At 57.8% G+C, this 12194-nt stretch overlaps 1 protein-coding gene across 4 annotated transcripts in view; it reads left to right on the top strand.

Annotated features, from left to right (window-relative positions):
* Positions 1–12194, top strand: part of STK32C (serine/threonine kinase 32C) — a 100230-nt gene that overhangs the window by 71053 nt on the left and 16983 nt on the right. For 2 of the 4 annotated variants that reach the window (XM_007964465.3, XM_038009749.2), the window contains exons 3-4: positions 9238–9389; positions 11336–11509. In XM_007964465.3, the coding sequence (XP_007962656.1) occupies positions 9238–9389; positions 11336–11509 (326 nt within the window). Of the gene's footprint in view, positions 1–28; positions 578–1758; positions 1999–9206; positions 9390–11335; positions 11510–12194 lie in introns of those variants that run through there. The other 2 variants (XM_073019473.1, XM_038009750.2) reach the window with 2 other exon arrangements.

Below are 12194 nucleotides of genomic sequence, written 5' to 3'. Positions count from 1 at the left end.
TATTGCCTCCACTTTTCTCTTTTTCTAGTTTTTAGAAGGTGCAACTCACATGGTATAGAGAGGAGCACAGTGACCCCCCACAAGCACCCGGGTCCAGCCTCACCAGGAACCGACGCGGCGCAATCCTGTTTCAGCCACAAACTTTGCCCGCCTCCCGCCGTGCCCTGGGTATCCGACATGAATTCCAGAGAGTGTGTCGTTTTATCCATCGATAGTTTAGTGTGTATCTTTAAAAACGAGGACTGTCTTCGTAGCCACCACCACGGTATTTTCCACACCGGGAACAATGGTCTTTACGATCCCGTCACACTGCGCCAGGCTCGTGTTCTTCCAGTGCCTGTGACTGTCTTCTGATGGCTTCTCTGAGTCAGGATCTGGATGAGTCTCTGCAGTGAGGTGGGCCCATGACCACCAGTCACCCTGTGGGCCCTGTCCTTGCTGTTTACTTGCTGAGGGCCCAGGTGGCTCTGTGGTTCCGTATCCTGAGCATCCCGTCTGCTTCTGCTGCCCACGTCACCTGGAGACCCGGGCACTATCCCTTCGTCCTGCCTTCTCCTTCCTTCCAGAAATAACCCTTGTAAGAAAGATTTTGGTTCGTATTTCCATTGGTTGGTTTCTTTCTTTTTTTTTTTTTTTTTTTTTTTGAGACGGAGTCTTGCTCTGTTGCCAGGCTGGAGTGCAGTGGTGCAATCTCAGCTCTCTGGGTTCAAGATATTCCCCTGCCTCAGCCTCCTGAGTAGCTGGGACTACAGGCGCGCGTCACCACGCCCAGCTAATTTTTTTGTATTTTAGTAGAGATGGGGTTTCACCATGTTGGCCGGGATGGTCTCGAACTCCTGACCTCGTGATCCACCCGCCTCTGCCTCTCAAAGTGTTGGGATTACAGGTGTGAACCACTGCGCCTGGCCTGATTTCTTTTAATATATCCGTTTAACCTGCTTCTGGCATCAAGGGTGGCACACCACTCACGCAGCTCACACCACTCACACGGTTCATACCAGTCACGTGACTCATACAGCTCATACCACTCAAAGTTCACACTGTTCACATCACTCATACTACTCACACGGCTCACACCACTCACATCACTCATGTGGTTCATACCAGTCATGTGACTCGCACCACTCATACAGTTCATACCACTCACAGTTCACACTGTTCATACCACTCATACTACTCACACGGCTCACACCACTCACACTACTCACACAGCTCACACCACTCACATGGTTCATACCAGTCACATGACTCACACCACTCATACAGTTCATACCACTCACAGTTCACACTGTTCAACCACTCACACGGCTCACACCACTCACATCACTCATGTGGTTCATACCAGTCACGTGACTCACAGCACTCATACAGTTCATACCACTCACAGTTCACACTGTTCATACCACTCACACTACTCACACAGCTCACACCACTCACATGGTTCATACCAGTCATGTGACTCACACCACTCATACAGTTCATGCCACTCACAGTTCACACTGTTCACACCACTCATGCCAGTCACAGCTTCACCTTGCTTTCTCCCCCAGCCGTGTGTCTGGTGTCCCCTGTGCAATGTGCATCCCTGCCCTAGGTCCCATCACATGGCCGCATCATTCACCCTGGTGGGCGTGCCACAGGAGCTGCCCACCTGCCCCGGTAGGCATACTGCCAAGTGTCCAATGGCTGCTATAACAAATTAGCCCATGTGCAATGGCTTTGAACAACATAGACTTCCTGTCTTTACCTGACCTCCAGCCCCCCAGGCCTCCCCAGCAACTCAGGAGAGCCACAGGCTTGAGGCAGCCAGAGGTGCGAGAAGAGGTGGTCCCTGACTGACAGGAACGGATGGCAGCCACACCTGCCCCGGCCACCTACCAAGCAGGTAGGGGAGAGCCATGACATGAAGGGGCCAGAAGCTCAGAAGGGGCCATACAGAACACGGAGTGCAGAGTGTGGAGGGTGAAACCCTTTGGACTCACAGCTCTGCAGAAACAGGTGAGAGGGAGCTCTGGCTGGGAGTGAAGGAGCACCCAGAGTCCCCCCAAGAATTCATAGAGACCTCATCTAGCAGCAGGGATGGCAGAAAAAGGGAAGTGGGCAAACCTGCTAGAGGAACCCCCCGTTTCAGAGGGGGCTGCAGCAAGGCATGGGAATGTGGCGGATGAGGAAGGGACATGGAGGTGCCGCCCAGGACTCGGGGATGTATTGAGAGGTGTCAGGAGGGTGCAACGGAGAAATGGCTGGCAGAGCTCCCCTGGAAGCAGCTGTCAAGCTTGGGCAGCACGGAGGGTGGCCCTCAAGATGGGTCATGGACTACGCGTATCCTGTGCACAGGTCCTGAGTCCCGGGGGGAGAGGAGAGCTGGGAGTAGCAGGGCAAGGTGTTAAGAGTCTTGGTTATCCCCAAGTGGGAGAATCCACGTGGCCACAGGTTCTCAGCCACTCAGAAGCAGCATGTCCACGCTCCGTTTGAAGATAGCCCAGAATCCCAGACCTCATCAGAATGATCACTTGTGTGGAAGCACCAGAAAACAGTATGTCCATGGTGGTTCCGCACTGGTGAGGACTCAGACGGCGCCCCAGCCCATCTGCTCTTCCAAGCCCAGCAAGGTTCCAGCCGGCATGTAGCAGCTGAGGGGTGGCAGCTATTGCTGAAGGAACCGTCCTGCAGCCGCAGCAACTGCATGCCTTAGCCCCACGGCGATGCTCTGATTAAACGAGGGCTTTAGGTAGGAGCTCAAGCACCCCTGCACGTGTGGGCCTGGGAGGTAGCTCCGTCCCCCAGGAAGCTGGTGGGCTGGGTGCCCCTCCCTGGCCATCGACACCTGACAGCCATAGGGCACGGGGGGTTCCCAGCCTCTTGGGACAAAGACCCCCCCTCTGCCATCTGCAGCAGATGGAAGAAGAGCCGCAGTGCCATTGCAGCATGGCCCCTACAGCTGCCACCCTGGCCCCTCAGTGAGCCCGCCAGTGTCCACCTCTTCCCAAGAGGTTTGTGGCCTCATGAGGCTTCTTAACTCCACCGGCCATGGCCTAGGAAGCAGCCATTTAGCATCAGGGGAAAACCGAAACCCCAAAACTGGTTCCCACTCACCACGTTAGAATCCTGAGCTCAACCAGGGAGAGGGGCCTGGGACACGTGGCCCGTGAGACACAGCTTCTCAGGGACGTCAAGATAACAGCTTCGGGGGGGCTCTCAGGAGGGACAGGAGAAGAGTGGGAGGTAGAGCAGCCTCTGGAGTGCACGAGAGTCCAGCTCTGCCTGGGGGACCCCTCTGCCTCCAGTGCCCTCCCCAGAGGCTCCATACTGGGCTGCGCCTTCCTCAGCCACTGCAGACACCTTCTCCAGCCCCTTCCTGGGCACTGACCCTCCTGTTTTTGTGGTGCCCGGCACTGATCCCTGGGAGGAAGCCTGCCTTGCCCTGTCTCGCCCTGCTGTCCCCACATGCCCAAGCTCTGCTTCTCCTTGGGACATCAGAAGCTCCCCCAGGTAGGATTCGGAGGTGGTTTCATACCGTTTAGAGGCCTTAGGTACTTGTGGTCAGGCATTTGTTTCTGGGGAACAAAAATTACTTGGAAAGAGGAAGAGCTTGGGTGAATCACTGAAATCTGCAAAATGCGTGAACAGCATTCAGTTGAAATGGCAATCACGTGGCTGCAGGTCCCAGCCTGTTGCAGGTGGCACCGTGGCCTCCCTGTCAGTGGCGCTTCGTGGGGAAAGCCCAGGGCTCCGGAGCCCGGCGTTGGCTTGTTCCTCTTCGTGGCAAGACCTCTAACTCCATTTCCTTTTTGGGTTTAAGTCGATGATTGGAGGAAGCAGCCGGGAAAGCAGGGACCAGTTTCCTGGAGGAAGCGGTTGAGTCAGACCTGCCTGCCCTCAGCCTCCCAGGCCTGGTCACAAAAGGCCGCTGGATTTCCAGTCTTTTTTGTAAACACTGCTGTGTGTGATCTTGGGTGCTGAGGTCCCTCCAGACAGAGAGACTGTACCAACCCCAGGGCTTTATGCCACTGTTCGTTGGAGCCTCCCGCATCAGGGGCTCGAGGGAGCCTGATGGACCTGCCCTCTTCTCTGTTGTCTTCACCTGAGAGCACTGTGATGTGATTGACTTAATGAAATCCATTTCAACGGAAAACCCCACACCACCCCCAAACCACCTTGAGCGTGCCCGACGGTCCAGGCCTCGGAGGGCGGGTCCTAGTAATAAGGGGCGGGGCCAGGCTCCCCACCTGCTGGCTTGGGTCAGAAAGTGGCGAAGGAGATGGGGGAAGTGGGCTGCTGGGTTGGCAGGTGCTTGGATGAGGGCGCATCGTGAGCCCGGTGAGGCGGCTGCCTGCAGGCGTGGCCGCGGGTGGTCAAAGCCTGCAGGGTGTTTTCAGGGATGCGTACACACAGGAGGTGCGAAGAAAGTGAGTTTCCCGCCAGAACTAAGTTCCGTAACTCAGTGTCTGCAAACAACAGAAGTGTCTCTTGTAGTCCTGGAGATGGGAAGCCTGAGACCTGGCAGAGTGGGTCCTCTGGGTGGCTCCGTGGGAGAACCCGCTGTGCCTTCTCCTGGCGTCTGGTGGCTGCTGGCCACTCGTGGCGTCCTCAGTTGCTGCCGCGTCACTCCAACCCCAGGCCGGCATCTTCACATCGCTGCCTCTGCCCCACCTTCACGCTCCCTCGCCCCCATGCCTGCGCCGTCTCCTCGCCCCCATGCCTGCGCTGTCTCCTCGCCCCGGTGCTTGCACCGTCGTCTTTTTTCTGTCTTTTATAAGGATGCCTGTCATTGGCTTTAGGGCCCATCCCCATTCAGGGCCTCCAGATCCTCAACTTAATTACATCTTCAAAGACCTTTGTTCCCAATAAGGCCACATTCCGAGGCTCCTGGTGGCTGTGTCATTTGGGGACACACTCGGGCCTGCTGCCGGGGGTCAAGGCATTCCCCCCAGGGTCTCCAGGGAGCGACCATGGCAACTCAGCCTGCCCTGCCGGTACCTCGCATGGGGCTGGCACAGAGGAAGACTTACAAACTTTTCTTGAACTGCAGTTGAGCTGAGAATGTTCCAGAACACAGAGCCCAAAGACTCGGGAGACCTGGGTGTAACCCTGCCTCCCCTTGTTCCTCAGGGCAGCTCCTCCCACAGGGCCAGGCCAGGGGCTTCGATCGTGACTGATGACTCCACCATCCAGGGCAGTTTGTTTCCCAGGTGGGGTAACAGGCTGGAGGGAACTGGATCTGCTGCTTTGTTCTGGTGGACAACGGAACTGTGGGTGTGCGAGGCCAGGCCCTGACTCGAGGCGGCTCTTCTGTCCCTGCTCCCTGGCTGCGCGTGACAAGATGTGTGTGATGGGGAGCGCAGGCTCGGGTCACAGGGCCAAGGGGCTGGCCCCAGATGGAGCCCAGGCCCCGCGCTTGGGAAAACAGGTGGTCCTGGGTGAGCTCGCTTGGCAGGGGGGTGAGGTCCTGTCTGGAGTAGACACCCGGTCAGTGTCCGCTGCACCTGTGACTGGGCCCAGAGGGCACGGGAAGCCCAGGTGCCCTGTGCCCTGGTGAGTGGGCTGTGGGGGTTCCGTACCCCAAGGGAAGGCATGTTCTTCCAGAGATTCCGCCATAAGAGCTGAGCTGCAACATGAGCGGGAGGGGCAGAGGGACCCCGGAGAGGGTTCGGTGGCTTAGGCAGCAGCTTTCTGGGGCTTTGCACAAGGGACAGAAAGCCCGAGGCTTGGGACCGGCTGGAGACGGCCTTGGGCTCTGGGCACTGGCGCTGCTCCAGGCAGAGGGGGGCTCTGCAGCTCCCCCGCCAGCTTCCCCCCAAGCAGCAAAAGCCCTGGCCCCAGCCAGTGCCCCCAAGTCAGGCTCCTGAGGGGCAGAGGGTGGGGGCCGGATTTTCCACCCTGTTTGTCTCACAGCCTGTCTGGTCCCAGCCCCAGGGCAAGAAACAGCCCTTCGGGAGCGGTTTCCAGACCTGCAGTCGCCACCTTGAGCGTGCAGTGGCCGTCTGCGGGAGGCCACGGGTGCTGGGGCTGGCGCGGGAGAGCACTGCTCCTTCTGTGCCTGTGCAGTGGGGCTGGGGCTTCCGTCCGGAGCACGGGACACCTCTGCCTCCTGCGGCCCTGAGCGTGGGAGGAAGGCCATGCTGCTGAGCCACGAGACTCTGCCCCGTTGGCAGCGGGAAGCAGCAGGAGAGGGTCGTCGGAGCTGAAGTGGGCAGCCAGGGCTGCTGCAGCTTGTGCTCACTGTCATTCTGAAACCCTCAACTGGCTTTCAAAATAACAATTTTAAAAGTGGTGGCAGGAAATGCAGGAAGTTCAGGAGAAGCCCCGCCCAGCCCAGCCCTCCCAAGGCAGCCTCGTTCAAGCTCAGTCTCCGTCTGTTCTTCTCGGGCTGCCTGCAGCTGCCCCCGCTCCTCGCAGGTGTGGCCGTGTGTTCGGGAGCCCCCGTCAGCCCCTGTCAGCCCACGCGCCTCTGGGTAGCCCCCAACACAAGGCTCTTCCTGTCCCTCCAGGCCCAGCTTTCCCCACCCACCGGTCGGGGAGGTGCTGAGGCCACGCCTGGTGCCAGCTTCTTGGAGAGGCCACACTTAGAGCCCATGGTGCCAGGCCAAGTCACTGTCTCCCATGCCATGGTGCTGCAGCTGGATCCACCCAGGCCACTGCTCGGCACCATCAGATGTGCTTTCCTGGTTTGGGCCAGCCCTGTGCTCTGTGCACAGTGTGACTCCCAGTGGCCCCCAGGGGGAGGGAGGGTCACCGCTTTGCGTCACAAAAGGACTGAGTCTCAGGGAGGGGTCTCCAGTAACAGCCCCGGAGCCAGGATGTGACTGAGACAGGTGCCTCCAGGGTCACACACTAAGCAGTACAGGAATCTCTGGGGGCAGAATCGTGGCCTCCAAAACACCCACGTTCAAATCCCCAGAACAGACGTGTTACCGTTCGTGGCAGAGAGGGATGAAGGTTGCACATGGAATTCAGGCTGTTAATCATCTGACTATTTTTTTAGAGACAGAGTCTCGCTCTGTCACCCAGGCTGAGTGTAGTGGTACAATCATGGCTCACTGCAGCCTCAACCTCTCATGCTCAAGCAATCCCCCCTTCTCAGTCTCCTGAGTAGCTGGGACTACGGGTTGTGCCACCACGCTTCCAGGGCATGTGACCAGGAGCCGAGGGCCGTCTGTGGCCCACCTTGAGATCCAGAATCGTCCAATTCCTCCAGGTCCCCCGCTGGGCTCCAACTCCTTGAGGACCAGATAGCAGAGGTTGTGGAAGGCCTTGGAAATGGGTCTGGGTTACCTGTCCTCTCCCAACCTGAGTGGGAGACAGGGGTGTTGGCTCTGCTGCTTACAATTTTGTGCCTTAATTTCTGGCTTCCCTTTGGGGATCTTTGTCCTTAATTCTGACTGACATTCCTTGGCCACAAGGGACCCCTGGCTCGTTGATGCTTCTCACCCCTTGCCTCACTTTGATCCTCACTGCCAAGCAATTAGCTGTGCGTTTGCAGCGTCAGTGTTGACACTGACGATCCGTGCTCAGAGGGCACGGTGCCTGAAGAGCTATGTGGGGACCGGTGCTGCCGAGGGGTCCCGCTCTGGTGGCAGCAGTGGCCCCCAAGCCCCATGCTCACTCTGTGTGTCTCCTTGCAGGACAGGGTGAGGGGCCTTGGCCTCACGGTGTTGAGACGGGAGGCGGTCTCTGGAGTGTGGAATGATGTGTGTCCAGGGTGAAGCTGCAGCCATAGTTGATGAGGCTTCCTGGGTGCTGGCTCTGTGCTGAGTGGGTTTTCGCGTTCGTTCCCCAGTACCCCTCCAGGCTGCTTGCTGCTCCAAGCCCTGGAAAAGGATGTTGGGGTTTAGGAAGGGAAAACTCCCTGCCCAGGTCATGGCTGGTGAGGGGCCCTCCCCGCACAGCTGGCCACTGCATGGCTCCGACTCACGCCTGGGTGCTCTCAGGCCCGGCCCTGTCCGTTTGCAGCTAGTGCTGTTCACAGATGTGTCCTGCTGCAGACTTGAAACGCAGGACTGAGTCTCAGGGAGGGGTCTTCAGTGACAGCCACGGAGCCAGGATGTGACTGAGACAGGTGCCTCCAGGGCCACACGCTAAGCAGTACAGGAACCTCTGGGGGCAGAATCCTGGCCTCCCAAACACCCAAGTCCTAATCCCCAGAACAAATATGCTACCACATGTGCAGCGAGGAATGCGTCTGCCACGTCCAGGAGGCAGAGGGGCTGTGGCGCGTCCCCAGTGTCCCCGTGTGTCCTGACGATGCGTCCCCAGGCGTCCCCATGCATTTCCAGGTGTCCCCGTGTGTCCTGACGATGCGTCCCCAGGCGTCCCCATGCATTTCCAGGTGTCCCCGTGTGTCCTGACGATGCGTCCCCAGGCGTCCCCATGCATTTCCAGGTGTCCCTGTGTGTCCTGACGATGCGTCCCCAGGCGTCCCCATGCATTTCCAGGTGTCCCTGTGTGTCCTGACGATGCGTCCCCAGGCATCCCCATGCATTTCCAGGTGTCCCTGTGTGTCCTGACGATGCGTCCCCAGGCGTCCCCATGCATTTCCAGGTGTCCCCGTGTATCCTGACGATGCGTCCCCAGGCGTCCCCATGCATTTCCAGGTGTCCCCAGGCGTCCTCAGGCGTCCCCATGCATTTCCAGGTGTCCCCGTGTGTCCTGACGATGTGTCCCCAGGCGTCCCCATGCATTTCCAGGTGTCCCTGTGTGTCCCCAGGCGTCCCCAGGCGTCCCCATGCATTTCCAGGTGTCCCCATGTGTCCCCAGGCGTCCTCAGGCGTCCCCATGCATTTCCAGGTGTCTCCAGGCGTCCCCAGGCGTCCTCAGGCGTCCCCATGCATTTCCAGGTGTCCCCGTGTGTCCCCAGGCGTCCTCAGGCGTCCCCATGCATTTCCAGGTGTCCCCGTGTGTCCTGACGATGCGTCCCCAGGCGTCCCCATGCATTTCCAGGTGTCCCCGTGTATCCTGACGATGCGTCCCCAGGCGTCCCCATGCATTTCCAGGTGTCCCCGTGTGTCCCCAGGCGTCCCCATGCATTTCCAGGTGTCCCCAGGCGTCCTCAGGCGTCCCCAGGCGTCCCCATGCATTTCCAGGTGTCCCTGTGTGTCCCCAGGCGTCCTCAGGCGTCCCCATGCATTTCCAGGTGTCCCCGTGTGTCCTGACGATGCGTCCCCAGGCGTCCCCATGCATTCCCAGGTGTCCCCGTGTGTCCCCAGGCATCCTGCCGAACAGCCCTGTGCCCCCCAGGTGTGCATTGTGCAGAAGCGGGACACAGAGAAGATGTACGCCATGAAGTACATGAACAAGCAGCAGTGCATCGAGCGCGACGAGGTCCGCAACGTCTTCCGGGAGCTGGAGATCCTGCAGGAGATTGAGCACGTCTTTCTGGTGAACCTCTGGTGAGCCTGCCGTGGCCTTTCTGCAGAGAGACTCGCCGCCCTGAAGCTGGGAAGGCACCGGCTGTGCTCGCCTGCCCTTGGTGCTCCCTGGCCCTCGTGCCTCGGAGATGCCCCTGCCACACACAGGCCCTTTCTACCCCTCCCCATCTGTTCTCCTTCCTGTGCCCCAGGGCTGGCAGGGGCCCAGGTGGCCATGGCGTGCTGGGGTTAGTTAATGCAGTCTCTTCGGAGCCTGCTGGAAGCCCAGGGCTTCCCTACAATGGAGATGTGCCCCCATGGAGTCTCTGGCACTAGTCAGTGGGGGAGAGTTTAGGGACTGAAAAACTCACCACCATCATCGCCGTCACCACCATCATCACCACTGTCACCATCATCACTCTCATCACCGTCATCGCTGTAATCAGCACAGTCACTATTGTCACCATCGCCACCACCACCACCACAGTCACAATCACTGTTATCACCATCACCACCACCACCCTCAATCATCACTATTGTCATCACCATCACCGTCACCAGCACCACCATCACCACTGTCACCGTCATCACTCTCATCACCGTCATCACTGTAATCAACACAATCACTATTGTCACCATTGCCACCACCACAGTCACAATCACTGTTATCACCATCACCACCACCACCCTCAATCATCACTATTGTCATCACCATCACCGTCACCAGCACCACCATCACCACTGTCACCGTCATCACTCTCATCACCGTCATCACTGTAATCAACACAGTCACTATTGTCACCATCGCCACCACCACCACCACGGTCACAATCACTGTTATCACCATCACCACCACCCTCAATCATCACTATTGTCATCACCATCACCATCACCAGCACCACCATCACCACTGTCACCGTCATCACTTTCATCACCGTCATCACTGTAATCAACACAGTCACTATTGTCACCATCGCCACCACCACAGTCACAATCACTGTTATCACCATCACCACCACCCTCAATCATCACTATCGTCATCCTCACCATTGCCACCACCACCACCACGGTCACAATCACTGTTATCACCATTATCACCATACTATTACAGTAACTGTTATCACCATCATCACCACCCTCAATCATCAGTATTGTCATCCTCACCATCACCGTCACCACCATCACCAACACCACTGTCATCATCACTGTCATCACCGTCATCACTGTAACCAACACAATCACTATTGTCACCATCGCCACCACCACCACCACGGTCACAATCACTGTTATCACCATACTATTACAGTCACTGTTATCACCATCACCACCACCCTCAATCATCACTATTGTCATCACCATCACCATCACCGTCACCACCATCACCACTGTCACCGTCACTCATCACCGTCATCACTGTAATCAACACAATCACTATTGTCACCATTGCCACCACCACCACCACGGTCACAATCACTGTTTTCACCATACTATTACAGTCACTGTTATCACTATCACCACCACTACCACCACCATCACTGCCATCGTCCTCACCGTGGATGCTGGTTATTAAATGCCAGCTCTTTGCCCAACACTGTGTCAAGAGTGTTACCTACGTCGCCTCATTTTTTTTAACAACTCTCTGAGGCAGATGTTTGTATCCCCATTTTACTGAAGAGGAGACCAGGCAGCCTGAAACACCCAGAGCTGGGCGCTGTAGCTCTGCTCTGCATTTGCCACTCCCGGGTGCCTCTGGCCCTCAGCTGGGCCACCTCCAGCACAGGGTGGTGTGTCTTTCCTCAGGATCTGGGCTCAGAGCAGCTCTGGGCTGGGGTGCCATCAGTGCTTTGGGCAGGCCCCTCCTCCGGGGAATGCCTGGTGACTGATGCTGGGGTGGGGCTGCGGTCCTTAGGGGGAGTGTGTCAGCGGTGGGAGCAGCCATGACTGGCTCCCCAGCGGTGCACACACCAGGCCCTCCGTCGTGCCCACAGGTACTCCTTCCAGGACGAGGAGGACATGTTCATGGTAGTGGACCTGCTTCTGGGTGGGGACCTGCGTTACCACCTGCAGCAGAACGTGCAGTTCTCTGAGGACTCGGTGAGGCTGTACATCTGCGAGATGGCGCTGGCCCTTGACTACCTGTGTGGCCAGCACATCATCCACAGGTGTGTGCGTGGCAGACAGTGCGGGCACCTGCTGATGTGGGCAGGGCTTCAGCAACCTCGGGTCAGACTGCTGGCAGGGCGTCCGCACTCCCACAGAGCGGGTCCAGCTCCTCTGCCCCACCCTTGCCTGAGTGCCTGCCCCCAGCTGTGGCACCTGCGCCAACCGGGTCAGCCCCATAGCTGTGTGCCTGGTGTCCATGTGGGGGGCCTCGTCCCAGTAGCCCCAGCCGAGACTGGGCACAGAGGGCTGTTAGCCCTGGTGGACGGACACGGGGCCGGGTCACAGCAGGTGGCCTTCACCTGGTCTGTTTAACTGAAGGCTCCCGTTTGCCCATCCACCATGTCCCAGGGAATCCAAACTAATTTTAACATTAGCTTAAAGCGGATGAAATTAGGAAGCAGAGCCGGTGTGATGGCTCTGAAAATAAAATTTAAAAAAAGAAAATAGGAAGCAGATTATGAAGGAAGTGAAATTGGGAAGCAGAAATTAGGCTGAAATTCCGCAGCTATGGAACAAAATGAAAATATCTGTGAGGTATATTTTAAAGCCGAATAGACGTGTTTGCATTTCTGTTTCTGGGGACTCGGATGTCTAGTTATGACCTGGTCGCTGAGCACTGGCTGCGTGCCTGGAAAAGTCGGGGCAAAGCGAGAGCCGAGGCGGCTTGGTCTCCTAGAGGCTGAG

This window comes from Chlorocebus sabaeus, chromosome 9 (assembly GCF_047675955.1).
Source record: "Chlorocebus sabaeus isolate Y175 chromosome 9, mChlSab1.0.hap1, whole genome shotgun sequence".
NCBI classification, from domain to species: Eukaryota; Metazoa; Chordata; class Mammalia; order Primates; family Cercopithecidae; genus Chlorocebus; species Chlorocebus sabaeus.
Note: the sequence above shows the minus strand (reverse complement) of the source record. Positions and strands in the feature narration are given on the sequence as shown.